Source organism: Spizellomyces punctatus, assembly GCF_000182565.1.
Source record: "Spizellomyces punctatus DAOM BR117 chromosome Unknown supercont1.8, whole genome shotgun sequence".
NCBI lineage: Eukaryota > Fungi > Chytridiomycota > Chytridiomycetes > Spizellomycetales > Spizellomycetaceae > Spizellomyces > Spizellomyces punctatus.
Window position 1 is genome coordinate 1,107,649 of NW_015971544.1, and position 17,392 is coordinate 1,125,040.

The following is a 17,392-nucleotide window of genomic DNA, read 5'->3' on the forward strand; positions in this document are numbered from 1 at the left end:
TTGCGGTTTTACCTGTATTATAAATTTGCAGAATGTTTGCTGTTCATAGTATGTTGGGCTCAAGCCCAGTAGTAAATGAAGTACAATCTTGTCGCAATGCTGTCCCTTATTCTAAAACTTGGTACATGTAGTTTCCACACGCAGATATGCCAAGCATTGCTATGATTCCGACTCACGACTCGACGCCATCAATGTCAACCCACGAGATAGTTTGCCATCGTCGCCAGCCAGCTCCAAATACCGGCTCATGTCCCCTCGAAACGTTGCGTACACGTCCGGATCTGTTTCTGGGGACGGTGACAGGGATGCAGGGAGTTCCAACGTCTCCTCATGCGCTACGGCAATATTCGATCCTTTTTTTGAATCATAATGGATGAGTACATGGAGTTTGTTTATCACCGTTCCGAAAAAGTACTCACCCCAATCCTGCTCCTGCTCATCCCCAAGTTCAGACTCTTCCGCAACACTCTCATCATCACTACCCGCCACATCGCATAAACTTTCCATGCTCACACTAGCGTCCAAATTCGCAACCTGCCTACAAAGAGGACATAAAAACATGTCACCCTCACTCAACATCCCTTTCACGCATTTAAAGTGGTAGCAATGCGAACAAGGAGCGAGGAAAAGTGCTTGGTAAGGACCTATCCCTGAGAGACAGATGCAGCAATCTTGGAGTTGGGCAGTGGGAGAGGGATCGCTTGTGGTGGAGTAGGGGTTGGCGAGTGTAAGGAGAGTGTGAAGGGTCTTTCGGAAACGGGTTGTGAGGTGGTTCTTTTTGAGAGTTGCACAGTGTGTTGGTGGGTGGATAATGGACAGTCTGAAAATCGGTGCTTTGTAAACTTCTGCTCATGGGGAACATAATAATAAGTTTCCAATGGTAAAAAACACCAAACCAGACTCCTTGACACCATTTTTACCTTCACTCCTCCCTTGATAGTCCACTCCCATTTGAATCACATCCCCACTCTTGACCGGATAAGGCCGACTTTCCTTCCCACTCGGACTCAACCTCAACCGATTCAAAAACGTTCCAGAACTACTTGCAGTGTCCTTTAAATACACCTGCCCATCCCTCCCGATCCAAAATTCGGCATGATGGCGGGAGACGACCTTTGATTTAAAGTAAATGTAATCGGTTTGTCGAGACGAGGGCGAGGATGGGAGGAGCACGCCTGCGGCCGTTGTTGCTTGTTTGTGGGGGGTTGTGGTGGGTTCGCGAACTTGTCGGCCAAGTCTGATAGGAACATTGTCCTGCAGCTCACGTTCGATGGGATCCGTGCCCGTTGTCGGGGATGTTGGTTGTGGTGTAAGAAGGATACGAATGCTCTCAGAAGGGGTTGGTGTATCGGGTGGTGACCTGCATCCAAGTGCAACGGTGCGTAGAAAGCGGAGGGGATTCCGACTCTCGTTGCTTCCTTGGAGAAATGGCGGCGATAATACTGATGGCATGGCGAGAAATTGGAGGCAGTAAGTGATTAATCTACCTAATTGATGTCCACTTTATTATTGTTTTTAAAAAAAAAAATACCCCCGACACGCAGCAGCAAAAGCAACACGCTGTGCGCAATCCCTCAGTGTAAACTTCACGATCGGGCCAAAAAAATGGGCAACGAAACCCTCAATGACGACGACCAAGGGCACGGGTACAAACACCCCGATCCCATCGGACATTTAATCTGTAGATACTTGCCCATGTGTTATGAGCAGGTGTTTGCGACTTGATACCACTGGACGAGATGTCAAAAGTTAAAATGTAGACTACAGTTCGTGGACCCTAATCCACACTTGGAATCTCAAGTTACATAGCGGAACATACACGGATGTGATATCACAACCTTAGTCTTCGACTGCAAAACGGCTCTAGTCTGATTGTCCATCACCCCTATTATCTACCAATGTACAACGTTTTCTGTTTGTTCCTGACCGATTCGACTCGTCTCTGATTCAAGAATCAGCAAAGGACGTTCGCGCGAAATCCGGCCGGATTTCGCCAACGTGTACCAAACTTTGTCCTGAGTGCAGGCATTCCGGATGACCACGACGACGATTTTAAGCATTTCCTGTCATGTCAGGTTGAGGTTGGATGGAGCTGCGTTCCCGTAATCATTCTGGAAGGAATAACGAATAGAAACGCAAGAAGGAGATGCTTACTATAAGAACATTAAGGGCGCTCTTCAGTGCACTGGTGTGTGCGGTCCGTTACACTTGGCTCCCACTCTGGTAGACATCTAGAGTATCCGGGACATAGGTTATTAGCCTACACCAGCAAAGCGCCCACAAAATATGCAAACTCGGAGGTTCGGAATCGCATATCGTAGCGGAGTTGACCTCAATTGAAAAGTAAATAAAAGCCATTTTGTCGAACGCCTCAAATAAATTCACACAGTTATCTTAATTTTACATAAACCATCAAGAAATACTACATCTCCTTGCCAATGATATAAACTATCTATAATAAATAACCAACAAACTACTAAAACTAATGTGGTTACTCTACTTGAAAATGATTTTTCTATTTAGATACTCCAGCATCCTATTATCCAGGCTAAATCTAGAATTCATCCTCGGAATTGAACCCCCAAGTTACCGCATTCAACAATAGTATTTGGTCCAGAGAAATCATGGTCTGGGCATCTCGCCAGTAGACTCTGATGAGCCTGTTTTCGGGCCGACCGGACGCTCCTAAAAGGGGACCCCCTCGGTCCCATTTCCTCCTTCTTTCCTCTCTCCCCATCCTCTTTCCTACAACACAACCCCTCGTTTCTACAAAGACTCACTCGAACTTCAAACCTGCTTCAAAATACATTTGCTTATTATCATATATCGGCACCCGATCGTCTCAACGGATTTGCCCCGGGCCACTTTTTCCGTTTCTGTCGAGTTCCCCACCCGCTAGTGTGTCGCACCGATGGGCATGCGGTCAATACTTTTGCTCATGCTAATGTCGTGGGCCAATGCCTCTTCAACTCCTCAAGTTTGCACTTTTGCTTCGCTCAGCGATTGCAATTCCTACTCGGGATCCAACTGTACGGGGATTGACCAGTTGCCCTCTGGTATAGGAGGAACATGTGCAAAGAATGATCCACCACGGCTTTTCTTGTCGAGTGATAAAGTGTGCAGCACATACCCAGAATGCAATGCGACGACACAGGCAACATCCAGTGGAGATCCGTTGACTATCAATGGCCAAGCATACGTGGTTTCAGCGGGCACTACTCTCACTCAATGTCCCAATGATGGGTGCACGCAAGTGTTGTCGGCAGGAATGTCTCCGGGGAAAACAAAAGTAGGGGGAAGCATCCAGACCTTGACAGCTACCTCCCTGACTGGGGTATCATATGTTGTGGTGGGGCCTGATGCGTATATTACCTCTGACAATGGTGCAACATTCTACAAGTCGACTTCCAACCCACCGTCTCTCAGCGGCTTCACAATTGATACAGGCAAAGAAATCATTTCAAGCACCGCTACTCAATCCCAAGCTAGCTACAACTACGCTCCTTCAAACGCAGACGACTTTGTCCGGGACCAAAACACTTGCAATTTCGCCATTCGCTTCACTCAGGGAGGTTTCAGTACGTTCGCTGGGACCACCATATTGGTTTGGAGAGGATCAAATACTCAGTGGTTGGTCTCAAGTAGCGACTGCCCAAGTGCTCTGGCAAATAGCAATTGGAGCAGCCGCTATGTGCAGACTTTTAGGGTCTTCATCGACTCCAACAATAACGGCATAGCCTACCTGACCGACACGGGCATTCTTTACAAAATGACCGGTGGGTCGTGGACTTTGGTCACCGATACGGCCGGCTGTCTGGCCAACGGCAGGACATACTTTAAGATCTCGGGTACCTACAAGGTATACAACTCTGGGACTTGCCTCTTGGATACCGCTTCCACCCTAACGGGGACTCCCGCATACGACTTCACTTACGGCTCCCTTACCCTTTCGCCACAGCAGCCGACATCAGCAATCAGACTTGTCTCCAAAATGGAACGACCTATGGGAAGCTCAGTGGCACTGTGGCGAACCCCCACTCTGAACTTGTTCTCCTCCCCCTCGTGCGCTCCCAATCCGACAGTCAATGCCACCACTATTCTCAGCGATTTGATCTCCACTTGTGACACTCTGAATGCAGGCGACTACGCGATCAGCGGGAATGCGATTGTAAAGTTTGTAAACTCCAGCTTCGCCTGCAGCAGCCCTGACTGCATCGACATTGGGGACTGTCAGACGGATTCGTGTCTTTACCGTGAAGGTCAAATGGCCGGCAATGTGAGCTGCTCGGCAGGAGGTGGCATCGTGAAGGGTATGATCTACGTCGAAGACCCACCTACCCCTGACCCAACAAGTACCCCTGACCCAACGTCTACCGCTAACCCAACAAGTACCGCTAACCCAACTGCCACACCTACTCCTCTAATCACAACAAAACTCAGTGGAGGAAAAATTGCAGCAGCTACCGTAACGCCAATCGTAGGACTATCGGCAGCTATGGGTGCAATGTTTTATATGAAAGCCGTTAAGGCGAAAGCTGTAAAGACTAATACTAAACAGGAGGGAAAAAGTACTGAAGAGGAGGGCAAAAATACTGAACGGGTGCCAGAGATCAGTGAAACTCCTGTTTAAAAAGTAATAATATGCGACTTTTTTTGCAATACAGAGTGTCACTTTGTTAAGCATTGATTCAGAAATGCTTCATTTGCTACATGGCTGGCATTTTAACATTTGCATTGTCGTGGTCGATGCGTCTCTGATAATGAAATGCTGTTAACCGATAGTCCCGATGAATCATAAAGTCAGATTATCAGGAACAAGCACCTCATTCCTTGTAACATGAACAAATTGGCGATGTTTTCCAACAAAAATAAACAGGGAAGTACTTTTTCTGAAAAAAGGAGGATATCCAGGCGCGATGATTCAAAGTGAACGTTTCAAGGAACCCCGGAAGCCTTAAAGAGCGACATAATTTTAAGCTCATTCCTGCATATCGAGATGAGAAACGTCCCATTTGGAAAGTGGGCAGGTAACAGTTACCATTTTCATACCGACTTCCCAGAAAAGGGAGAACGCTAGCAGATTATACTCCGAACCTAGGACTTCCTTCCACAGGACGACCTGTTCGTAATCGATGTTGATGCCAAACCGCCAGCGCAAAGATGCATGTCTGGTCATTACTCTACTTGAACGGGAATTGAGGATTTTGGCACTGCATGATTCCACCTTCCAAAAAGGCTGGCCGGAACGAAATACCAATGGCAAACTGACTTGCATGTCCACGATATTGCAAATCTGCCAGAATGGATTCTAGACAATATTTTGGCAACAATGGCAAAAGACAAGCAACATTTTCTTGAATCAAGTGGATGGCTTTCACCGCCGACCCTGCTAAACAACCACGAAATTGAAAACAAAGTGGTCGCTCTGTTGAAAAAAAAAAGTGAATGGTGGCAAGACTGCTTTAGCCTGTCCAAACCAGATGAGAACAATATCGTTTGTATTGCGGCAACAGCGCCGTATAATGCAAGTTGTGTGTGGCGGACGACATGTTAAGAACAGTAATCATCCATTTTTTAGTCAACAACGGCGGCATTCTGAAATTCATCTGTCGTTCTGGCAGAGATTCTGAGGGAAACCCGTTTCTCCGGCATATTTCCACTCATGTCTTTTCTGATGAAATCCAGAATAATTGGCTAATTGCGTGTGGAAGTGAAAAGGGTGCGAGCGATTATTTCCAATGGTTTGTATCCTGACTATGTGAAATACGATTTGATGTTGGTTACGATGAAAACAACTTGGCGTGTTGAAACAAAGGTAGAGGAGACCGCCTGCGGGAATTACGTTTTGCAACATCCTGCGGAAACATATTGCAGTCAATCGCAAAGCAATTGAAGCATGCCTTGAGTCCTCTTTAAAAGAATATGTCTTTGAGACTTTCACAATTTGGGAATACCAAAACATAAGATAGGAATAACTTGTCAAGATCGACATGTATCCTTACTTTTATGATTCGCTTGGCAGCTCAACCGATTTATACCTCGAGAGACTAACTACTTCACAACGCGTAGGAACAGAACATGGAGCTGCATTCAAGTACAACCTACATAGTGTGGAGGCGATTGAAAAGGGCACTAGGACCCATTATTATCCGGATTAATCCGGTTAATCATATCGCATAATCAGAACCCCCCTCTATCGCTCAGATTGGTGTGGCATGTATTGTAATGTTTTTTTTTAAACTGCGGTGAGGCGCATGCCAAAGGTCTATAAAAGGGGAGCCTTTTCCCTCTTTCCTCTTTACCCATCCTCGACTCGAAGCATCTGCGCAACGCTCATTGCGACCCACATTGCAACCTCATAGCGACCCACATTGCAACCTCATAGCGACCCACACAACCTCATCGCGACTCGGTCAACCATGAGAACGCCGATGTGGTGGTGTCGAGGACCTCGACCGCCCGACAGCAACCGTGATCAGAACCAGCGGCAACCAATCGGATCCGATAACAAAACCTACTATTATACTGCCACATTAGTTGAGCTTGGTTGGTATGTATCGATGGCATTTCTTGGATTTCTTGTCATCGGGTCACCTCGCTGACATGCAGTTTTTTTTAGTCTCCAAGCCTTGTCACTGAAAATCCACCAGCTTGTGACGCTGCCCAGTCGATTCGCTCCTGGTTGCAAGAGTCTGGCTTCAATGCCATCAAGAGTTCTGGATCAAGGCCTAGTAGGGACCGCGTGTGGTGGTGGGCAGTTATCCGGTTAGAACAACCGTTACGTATTGCGTGTATAATTGCCTAGTAGTAGTTAGTTAGGTTTTCCGAACCGGTTGTCGCGCGGTTTATTCCCTGGTGTAGTAGCTAGTGCCAGTTTCTGTCACCTCTACACTAAGAAAACTATACCAAGAGCTAGTTTCAATTTCATCACCCAATATGCAGATGGCGGGCGAGAGTTGAATAAAAGAATTCAAGACATGTGGGTACAAATACCCCATCAATCGTTAACTTTCAATAGCAGTAACGTCAGTTCTGAGTGACTACATTACATTGACTTTCAAAGCAGTATGTTCCCTTTCTAATCTAAAATCCATCCTGGTCGTATTGAACGTCGTTCGCACCCTAATCAGTTGCATCAGCAACCCACAACTTTTCGTTGTCAAACCTCGCATGTCTAGAATCATGTCTAGAATGACTCTAGTACCAGAATCTCCCCCTCAGTGTTGCCTATGCGACCCTGACGACGAGGGAGCGCCAATATTTGTCTGTCCATCCGGCCCCTTCCAACTAGGTAAATATTGCTTTGAGAAATTCAGGTTCAAAAAGCAAGTGCTCGATATTCTACCGGGCTAAAATGAGAAAAAATCTGTAGAACAATTGGACTAGAGTATCCTCGACATGTAACCACTTGCGAACAGGTTTCAAAGCCATCGAGTCCAGCCTTACTGAATGGCAGCCTTGAATCCGATCCCCGGGCAAACATAAAAAAACAGCCTTACTGAGCATACAGGATTCAAAGTTTGTGGTATTCGCGATTAGAAAGGAGATGAGGATACCCATCAACTACATAAAAGATGGTGGAATACATCAAAATCATTTTGACGAGGAAAACTGGTCATGGCCTCTTTGACCTCTTCGATGTTCTAGAAGTACGTAGTGTGAGATTGTGGACCATGTTTGGCACTCTTCAGGACACTCTCATTAGTCTGGACTGGGTTGTCGAAGGTGATGACGCCAAGTGGTCATGTTGTGCCATATTGATGGCATTCATATTGGAAAGACCAGCACATGCAACAAGCCATAATTGTCAGATATAATAATAAATTCGGGAAATCCTCTTGGAGAACCCGATCTAGGTAAATAATTTCGCTAGTTGAATTTGTTTTGGGAGGAAATCTCACAGACTATATTATCAAAGGCAGATATCCTTCTTTCGATGCTGCTATCAAGCTCATAGTCTGGATGCCCTCTATGTGCAGGATTTACTAGATATCCTAGTCGCTTCTTGCTGTAGACGCCGATGAACAGGCACCAACCGAACCATAACCCAAAATCCCCTTCCATCTGTTGACGTCGGTATATTGGGCACCACAAAACTAGCCATTATTTCCCTATGGATTTTGCATATTCTACTGAACTGAACAAATGGACAAATCACAAATTAATTAAAAAAGGTCCACACATTTCGTCGATATAAAGCCTCCTTTACGCCTAGATGCCATTGTGTCGCACCTTGCCGTCCTCAATGTGGATCAAGAGATGCTTCCGTCGTCTATCATCAGTGATGACCACAGAACCTTTATTGCTCCTGATATGATGGAACGAGTATACATGAAAGTAACTGGATTTTCCCAAAAAGATCCCGCCAAGCTACTAGTAATAGGTGGGGGGATGGCCCTTGTAAATATGACGAAACCTGTTTCTGTTCCAGCCGTCCTTTGATGCCTAGCATTCGCCATCCTGCCAATCGCTCTTTATTTCTCGCTATCTTTTACTCCCTTAATCCATAGACTATATTTACTTGATTGCAAAGTACAACCTTGGGAGAAAGGGTACAGAGCGCCCGATACTGCAGCCATTTGCGGATACTCGTGATGGACAGTGTGGAGGTATAGGACGACGCTGTGGGTTGACAAGAATATTGGGCGATTGCAAAAAATCGCAGGGAGACTATAGATGATATTCATCCTCGTAAAACTCTGAGGCTCTGTCACTGTAACGAGGGCCTATGGCCCAATGGATAAGGCGCCTGACTACGGATCAGGAGATTCCAGGTTCGAATCCTGGTAGGCTCGTGCATATGCTCCAAAGCGTCCAAATTTTTTTTAATAATCTCTGTTGGGTTCACACTTTTTGCCCGTTTCTGTACTTTGGTTTTCTGCGAGCCGGCGCATCAGATGGGAACGAAAAGAAAGCCAAGTGTTGTGATGGATGAGTTTTTTCATGGATATGCATATGTGTAGATGCGGATGCTTCGTAGTTTTATTTCTCAATACATGTAGAGAAGGATTTATTGGCATTGCTACCTATCCAAACTCGTGCGTTTTAGAGAGCGGTTTGAATGATTCTTTTTGATGAACCTTTGACGAAAAAGTCAATTCAAACATGGCAGTGAATAGGAACAAAACAAGTACGGTAAAGCTATTCAACTTTTTCAACTCTTTGTTTTTGTGATTAGAGTTTGCGATGAGATGCAGTGCAGTTAGGGCAGTAACTAGTTGGCTACAACGACAACAAGAGTTTAGAAGTAGTTTACAAGAAAAATTGGAATTCTGAATTGTAAGAATTGTAAATGGACGGAGAGGAATATACTTGTTAAACTTGATCTGAACGGATAGAGTGTTTTTCTTTTTGTTTCTGCCGGTCATTTTACAGAGTGTCGAGTTTCCAAAAATGCTTTTTTTGCAATGAACCTTTGAAATCGACCAAGGTAGCCCCCCCCCCCCCCCCCCCCTCATCCGCCATCCCATCCAAACCCTATTTGATATCCTTATTTAATAATTAGAAAAAGGATATCCCTTAATCTCTCCGTTGGTCAACAGTTTAAAGTTTACCTATCCAACAAAACCGAATCTGCGTAATATATTTGGACTGTACGAAAATCCAACCCCTGTCCCAACCTGCTTAAAAAGACTTTCGTACTTTTTGCCCATACATGGTCTCCTATTCAACTGTACCTATGCATAGCAAAAGGAAAAATAATGACCAAGAAACTTTTGAGAAATAATAATAGAAAAAGACCATTCAGTTTCAAAACTGAGTTGCCTATCACATACAGCCTAGATTTGATTATAACCTAGATTCGTAAGACGATACCTTTCATTATTGCAAAAGACTATTTGGGCATTAACAGAGTCGACTAGTGATCACCAAAACAAAACTACGTTATTCAAAACTGTGCAAACACAAAAAACTTGGGTTTTAAAAAAGTATAGTCTATAAAGAACCAAGAACGGTTTTCCTTCTTCCCTAATGCTTCGTGTTTCTTCAAGACTAGACGATTTGCGAATACGGTCAACCAAGAGAAAAAAGTACATGCGGACATCCTCCTTCAGGTAAAGAACAAGACACTGGTTGACGGACGGCGGGTTCTGCAGTCACTAGAGGGGTAGGAGGCGGGGGCTTCTTTGAATTACATGGCTGTTTATAGAGAGAGAGAATGTGTGAAGGTGAGTTCCGTCTTTTGTAGGTTTGCCTGGCGCACTAAAATAAACCAAATGTTAATGTTGTTTAAAAGATATTGATCGACCAGGCTGGAATAACAATGAACGAACAGTACAACCTGAGGTGACAGTTAGCGATACATAGTTTATTTTTTTTTTTAGAACATGGTGAGTTTAACTCGATCAGAGCAGACATTTTATTTACAACTTACAACAACAAGAAAACTCTCGACGTCAAATCGACACCGGATGACTATTTCATCGGAGCATTGGTAGGCATACCCAATGAATAGAATGCAGTCAGCGTCAAAATACGAACGTAAGTGTACTTGTAAAGACATGTCTGTTTCCACATTTGCAATATAAAGCACAGAACACTCAAATACGCACACAATATAATGGTAAAAAAACATGATAATAAAATAAGATACAAGAATTATAAATCAAGAGTCTGTAAAACACCAAAGTAAAACAAGGAAAAAAAAAAAAGAATCATGTCCATGCTCATGTAAAGCCCCACTACACAAACTATCCATGCAAACGCCCGAAAAGCGAATGATAAAACACACTATTTGGAACAAAAAGTGTCCAAAAAAGAAAAAATTGCCCGTACCAGCCGGTCAAAAAAGTGAGAAAACACCGTCCCAATTTCCTCCCTCCTACATGGAGCTAAGGGTGTCGCAACAGAAAGTGTCCATTTAAATAATATATAGATAAACCCAAATGTTGCCGTGTTCATGTGCATCACTGCTCCGCGTCAAACGCTGGCAACGCATTCGGTGTACCCCGCACCATGCCCACAAACCCGTAAATATCCGGGCTGCTCATGCTCCTCCGCATCCAGCTGTTGCTCCGTTTGTGTCCGGGCATGGGATTTGGGGCTGGTGAAGAGATATCCGCCGCAGGAGGTAGAGACGCCATGTCCAGAATGGATGCGGGATGCTGCGAAAAGGTGCTGTATCCATTGAACAGTTCATCTTCGGTGATGGTCGTCAATTGGAGTTGTTCGAGCGAGTTTGTGGTAGAATTGAGGAGCTCATGGTCCAGGTTGAGCGGAGTAGAAAGAGTCAATTGGGTTTGCTGCTGGGTCTCCCATGTTGGGTGAGAGTAGGACGGGTTGGACAGCATGTCGGCCGGTGCGTCGGTAGACGTTACATACTCATCCATATGGAGCGGCTGGCAAAGAGTCGGAGCAGATTGGTTCGGATCGCTTTGAGCTTGTCCGTTAAAGTACTCGTTGGAATCACCAGGGAGAACAGACTGGATCAACGGCGGTGATTGTTGTTGCTGTTGTTGGATGTGGAGGAGATGAAGGTCCAAAGCGCCAGGGTTTACGGCATCTTGCATGATGGTGCCCTCATGAATGTCTGATAGAGGAGATCCTGGAATTCTTCCTTCGCCATTTGGGTATATGACGCGACCGGAAGGTACCTGCTCAAACACAGAGTGTCTTCTGCTCACCATCCGCGAAGGAAAGTACGGATGATGTGCATGCTTGACAGACGGACTCGATGTTCGAGGGGCGGCAAAGTAGGTTGTTTGCAGAGCCGGGGACGCATTTGGAGTTCGTAGTAAACTGGGACGGCGGGTAAAGGATGGAGAGGGCGGATTGGAAAACGTGGGACTGGGCGGTATGGGAGGAACGTCCGTGATGCAGTCACCGCAGTCGATCGAGTTGTGGCGTGACATCATGTGCGGGAGCGGTAGCGACACATGAGAGGAAGCTGGCGACGGATATCCCGGAGTCGCGGTGTCGGGATGATGAATATTTGGTAGGGAATTGTGTCGGGCAAGGTTGGGATTAGCAGCCACGTTTTGCGGGCCAAGGTATCCGTTGTTGCTCGTCGTACGGAGCCGTTGCACTGACCGCGGCGCCTTTGTGCTGAGTGGGCTGCTAGCAACGATCGCAGCCTGCGAAGCCGGATCGTCGGATTCATCGTGCAGAGGGGCGTCGTTTGTTGGCGCCAGTTCCATTTTGACGGAAGCATCATCCGCGCTGTTCAAGACAGCAGAGGATAGAGGCGGGCTCTGCAAGAATGCAGTGCGTTCAAGCAAGCCAGCGGCCGAACCTCGCTTTTGGTCCAACTTCATCTTTGCACGACGATTCTGAAACCAAACCTGGACAGCCCTGCTTGTCATTCCAAGCTTTTCTGCAAGGGCCGTACGCACAGCGGCGCTTGGCATGGGATCCTGAGCAAACGCCTGTTGCAAAACGTTGAGCTGAGTCGTTGATGTCCGCACTCGTTTCTTTTTGGGCATTGTCTCTTCCCTAATGATTTGCTCTTTGACAGACTCGACAGTTGCATTAATGAAGCGCATGCCGCCGCCTTCTTCAGCACCAGACTCGGGTGACGTGCTCTGAGGACGAACGATGCCTTCACGCCCATCCATATAGTATGCTACGCCATGGAGGGCCGGGTCCATTCCATACTCTGTCACCGCCGATAGAGGTGAGAGGAGATTGGGCGAGAGGGGCGATTGCACTGGCGAGTAAGCAACAGGAGCACTCATGGGACCTGGCCCTTGGTTGACATTGTATGCAGGCAGGGCCAGGGTCATGGCGGGCCTATGGCGGCGCTCGTGGAGGTAGGCCATGGTTTTTGTGTGTATCAATAATCCACCACTACGGGAAATGAAAGCAGCCTAGGGACCGTTGATAATGCAAAGAGAAATGTTGCGTTTTGCGTGCGTGTAGCGTGTGTGTGTGTGTGTGCGTGCGTACACAATGCGTGCTTTTCCTGGAGGCGTTCCTTGATGCGTGAAGAAAACAAAAAAACCCAATCTCGAAAAAGGGGAGCCCAGCAGTGCAAAACGGCGGGAGGGGACGGCAAGCGGCGGCAGCGTGTGTGAGTGTGCAAAAGCGACCAGCGCTAAAAAAAATTGAACAAGCCGTGAACAAGACTAGGATGAAAAGGACGATGCGTGCGGGGGTTGATGCTGTGACGACGACAAACGACAAACGACGAACGACGACGACAAGAAAACGAGGGGGAAGGAGGCAGAAAGCTGTTCTAAAATAAAAAACAGGCGGAAACGACGACGAAAAAGACGCAAGGCGAGCCGTGGCTAAAGGTTGCACTTTACATTGCATTCCATTCCATTGTGTGATTCGAGTCATAGTACTGCAAGTGTAGAATGGTGTGAATGCATGAGTACCATTAGAATGCAATAGAATGCAATGTGATGAAACCTCTGCAGCCAAAATCTACAACAAAAGAGCCAAATTTGAATGTCCATCAAATCACAAGACGAGACAAAAAAAAGTTGGAAATCTGTTCAACTTGCCGTTTGCGTTAAAATGTTTTTTTTTCACTTTTGGACAGAGCTTTGGGGGTAAGATATGAGCATTTGGGATATTTGAGATATGCGAATATAATGCATGGAATGGATATGCGAATGGAATTAATGTTGATGTGTCGTATGGCTGCCATATGGGCTGCCATATGGATGTCGTATTGCGTATTATATGGATTAATGTTATTCTTCTTGGTGATGGTCTCATCCGCATCAAAGGGCGGTTGTAATTGGTTGGATAGACTGTTTGTAGTCGTTTCTGAATCTGTCGATACGTTCAACCCATTTTGACCACTCGCTCCGTCTCTCTGCATCCTCTCCAATGGCATTACTCGCTATTGCATGCACCATTTGCAATGCATCATGTCTTTTATCGCATATTTCATCCATATTTTTTTGCATCCAAAATATCCCTTTTTATTATTCCCTCCTTGTTTTTGCCGTGTGGATGAGCGGCGCGGCAAGGCTTGTCGCTGAGGAGGTTTTGGGCGCACAAAACGGAACTTTTCCCTCCCCCCAGCCGGGCCACAGGCGGGGCCACAGGCTGCCACGTGTTTATCAATACTCACGTGGATCTGCTTACGCAAAAGCGGAGGTTTGGTTCTTTTGAACAAGGCTCCGCAGATATCCCGCGGGACAGGTTTTTAACAAGGTTAACACTCGTCAAAGGCATCCTTTGTTCCTTGGAAATCTTTTGTTGAGAACGGTTTGGGACGAGGTCCAACGTTCAATTGGCTGCACCTTTCCAGAAATGAAAAGTCATCCTTTTTTTCCTTGCTCATCCGCAGAGGAAAAATAAACAAAAACATACATGACAACAAAATGTCACCTAGAATAGATGTCCGATCATCATAAAATCCAATGGCTCAATTCCAAGAATAGAAACATCGAGTCATCAACTACCAACACGATCCATCTGTCGCGACTATAAATACGCGCAACAACGCGTTCATAATAAACAATAGCGATCGCTTAGAAGGGGGCTTTCCAGATGGCACATCCAATCGCCTTTCTTCGTTTACCCAAACAATGAGCGTCCAGACAAACATCCTATTGGTCAGAATGGTTAGAAACGCAACGAAACCCGCAAGCAGACGAGGCCCAACAATGCGACGAAAATAACAACAATTATGTTTTTGCCACTCTTGTTTTTCTGCTTGGCCCCTCCCATGACAATAGACCTATATAAGCTCTTGGCCCACCATCCCTGTCCCTCTTTTGGTTTCGCGCTCGTGTTGTTTCGTAAGTTTTACGGGGAATAACCTTCTATAGAGAGAGAGAGAGAGAAAGCCCAATACCCCATACCATACCGGGCTGTTCTTTAACGCAAAAATGCCGTCCTTCCGCACTGGCTGGGGGTTGGCCCTCACCGCCCTCCTAGCCCTTCAAACAGTAACAACCACAGTCAATGCCGCTAGTACTACTTCCACCAAGGCTGCCGCCACGACCACTGCCGCCGCCTCTGGCTGTACCACCCGTGAGGTGCAGCGATATACCTCGACCGACTTTCTCTTTTTGATCGATGCTAGTGGTTCCATGTGTCCCTACATTGACCAAATCACGGGTCGCATGCAAAGCTTTGTGACTGCTCTTAAAAACAAAAACGTTACCGACGCACGGTTTGCCGTTGCAGCTTTTGGTGATCAGCCTATCCTGTTGCAACCTTTTACGGTATGTTATCTAGTCTGATGTTTTTGAGAATACGCTGCATCAAATTGCTCACTCTTCTTGTTTTCAACTGACAGTCTGATACCGCCGCAACAACAGCCACGCTGGGCAACATTGGTTGTAAGCGTGGTGGTCAGGAAGCCAGTTTCGAAGCGTTGCGTATGGCGTTTGCTGGCAACGATGGTGCAGACTTTTTGTCGGGATGTGCATCCGGTACAACATGCAAACTGACCTGGCGATCCGGCGTGACCAAATCCGTCATCATGGCTACGGACGAAGACAGTGACCTTCCGACTCTGGCCAAATACCGGATGACGGGCCAGTCAAGCTCCAACTCGCTTTGTGCTAACGGATACTGGTGGTACATGTGCGGTGCTCAATTTGAGCCCAACTTTAGTCCCAAGAGTTTCTGGACTCGGTACAGTCAGTACTACCGTACATCGAACGCTTCAATCACCATGGAAGACACATACCAGGCTGAAATTGATGCAACTGCCGACCTCCTTCTCGCGAACCAGGTCCAGCTGAACGTGCTGATAAAGTCTGATGCCAACGCCAACACTCAGGGATCCATGTCCAGCTACGACAGCAACAGCTTGTACTACACCGAGAACAACAAAAAGGACTTTGACCCCCTTCACACCCACACGACCATCATGCAATTCGGTCACCCCGACCTGAACATTCAAAACAAAACTACTTTCCAAAACTTTGACCAACAAGCTACCTACGCTTCCCTCGTTGCAAACGGAATGCGCCAGACGCTTCAGGCTCAGATTTTGGAAGGGAACGGTATGATGCGATTGTACAAGCTCCAAGATATCATTGACCCTATCTTGGGGAACAAGGTTACGGACAGTTTCTTCCAGGCTACAGTAGACATGGTTCAATATTGTCCTCCTGTTGTGTCGGTCATTCCTAGTACTACTTCCAGTGTCAGCACGTCGACTTCAGTTGTCCCTGTGGCTACCACCACGACCACGAAGGTGCCTACAACTACCACTACGACAACGACCACAAAGGTGCCCACTACTACCACGACAACGACCACAGTTGCTACCACTACTACTACTACGACCAAGGTTCCTACCACGACCACTACTACGACAACGGTCCCAACGACTACTACGACAACCAAGGTTCCTACCACGACCACTACTACGACAACGGTCCCAACGACTACTACGACAACCAAGGTTCCTACCACGACCACTACTACGACAACGGTCCCAACGACTACTACGACAACCAAGGTTCCTACCACGACCACTACTACGACAACGGTCCCAACGACTACTACGACAACCAAGGTTCCTACCACGACCACTACTACGACAACGGTCCCAACGACTACTACGACAACCAAGGTTCCTACCACGACCACTACCACAACAACGGTTCCTACCACAACAACGACTACTACTACAACAACGGTTCCTACCATGACAACCACCACTACAACAACGGTTCCCACAACAACTACAACGACGACCACAGTAGAAACCACTACAACGGTGCCCACAACAACAACTACTACTACCACTACAGTAGAGCCCACCACAACTGTTGAGACCACCACAACGACTCTGGAGACAACAACAACCACAACAACCGTTCCAGAAACGACAACCACAACCACAACAGTTGAGGAAACGACCACTACGACCACTGTGGAGGAGACTACCACTACTACTACTACCGTTGAGCCCACTACAACCGTCGAGGAAACTACCACGACTACTACTGTTGAGCCCACTACCACTGTTGAAGAGACTACCACTACTACAACAGTTGAGGAGACCACTACTACAGTTGAACCTACCACGACCGTTGAGGAGACCACTACTACCACTACAGTTGAACCCACCACAACCGTTGAAGAGACCACCACAACAACCACTGTGGAGGAGACAACTACTACTACCGTTGAGCCAACCACAACCGTAGCTGAGACCACAACTGTTGAACCTACAACGACTGTCGAAGAGACCACCACTACCACAGTTGAGCCAACAACAACCGTGGAGGATACTACCACTACTGTCGAGGAGACCACGACGAAACGGTTGAACCTACTACAACTGTCGAGGAGACACTACCACATCGTTGAACCTACACCACTGAGAAGAGACCACTACTACAACGTTGAGGAGACACTACACAGTGTGAACCTACTACAACCGTTGAGGAGACGCTACACGACTGTTGAACCTACGACATCGTCGAATAGACTACCACACTACGTGCGAGGCTGACAACACTGTCGA

The 17,392-nt window shown here is 46.7% G+C and overlaps 4 protein-coding genes and 1 non-coding gene across 5 annotated transcripts in view; 3 read left to right on the plus strand and 2 right to left on the minus strand.

The window, feature by feature from the left end:
* Positions 1–87: 87 nt before the first annotated feature.
* On the minus strand, positions 88–1,608 carry SPPG_05247 (uncharacterized protein). Its single transcript, XM_016753472.1, has 3 exons — positions 921–1,608; positions 420–845; positions 88–353 (listed from the first exon to the last, which is right to left on the minus strand). Exons 1-3 carry the CDS (start codon positions 1,450–1,452, stop codon positions 160–162), a joined length of 1,152 nt encoding a protein of 383 aa, XP_016607915.1. The 5' UTR covers positions 1,453–1,608; the 3' UTR covers positions 88–159.
* A 967-nt stretch (positions 1,609–2,575) lies between these two features.
* Positions 2,576–4,665, plus strand: SPPG_05248 (uncharacterized protein). The gene has a single exon (XM_016753473.1). It carries the CDS (start codon positions 2,912–2,914, stop codon positions 4,628–4,630), a length of 1,719 nt encoding a protein of 572 aa, XP_016607916.1. The 5' UTR covers positions 2,576–2,911; the 3' UTR covers positions 4,631–4,665.
* A 4,057-nt stretch (positions 4,666–8,722) lies between these two features.
* Positions 8,723–8,795, plus strand: SPPG_10113. The gene has a single exon. It is a non-coding gene; the product is annotated as a tRNA-Arg (tRNA).
* A 1,746-nt stretch (positions 8,796–10,541) lies between these two features.
* On the minus strand, positions 10,542–12,985 carry SPPG_05249 (uncharacterized protein). The gene has a single exon (XM_016753474.1). It carries the CDS (start codon positions 12,756–12,758, stop codon positions 10,908–10,910), a length of 1,851 nt encoding a protein of 616 aa, XP_016607917.1. The 5' UTR covers positions 12,759–12,985; the 3' UTR covers positions 10,542–10,907.
* A 1,713-nt stretch (positions 12,986–14,698) lies between these two features.
* SPPG_05250 (uncharacterized protein) overlaps positions 14,699–17,392 on the plus strand; it is a gene marked incomplete at its 3' end in the record, with an annotated part of 4,665 nt that continues 1,971 nt past the window's right edge. Inside the window, exons 1-2 of the mRNA XM_016753475.1 lie at positions 14,699–15,128; positions 15,203–17,368. Of these exons, the coding sequence (XP_016607918.1) occupies positions 14,790–15,128; positions 15,203–17,368 (2,505 nt within the window). The 5' untranslated portion in view covers positions 14,699–14,789. The remainder of the gene's footprint in view (positions 15,129–15,202; positions 17,369–17,392) is intronic.

Bases quoted from the DNA above. Each gene is read 5' to 3' on its own strand.
- SPPG_05247 (XM_016753472.1), bottom strand. From the start codon at position 1,452: ATGCCATCAGTATTATCGCCGCCATTTCTCCAAGGAAGCAACGAGAGT. The intron at 846-920 runs GTAAAAATGGTG...CCCCATGAGCAG, and splicing joins CTATCAAGGGAGGAGTGAAG to AAGTTTACAAAGCACCGATT. The intron at 354-419 runs GTGAGTACTTTT...ATTCAAAAAAAG, and splicing joins TGAGCAGGAGCAGGATTGGG to GATCGAATATTGCCGTAGCG.
- SPPG_05248 (XM_016753473.1), top strand. From the start codon at position 2,912: ATGGGCATGCGGTCAATACTTTTGCTCATGCTAATGTCGTGGGCCAAT.
- SPPG_05249 (XM_016753474.1), bottom strand. From the start codon at position 12,758: ATGGCCTACCTCCACGAGCGCCGCCATAGGCCCGCCATGACCCTGGCC.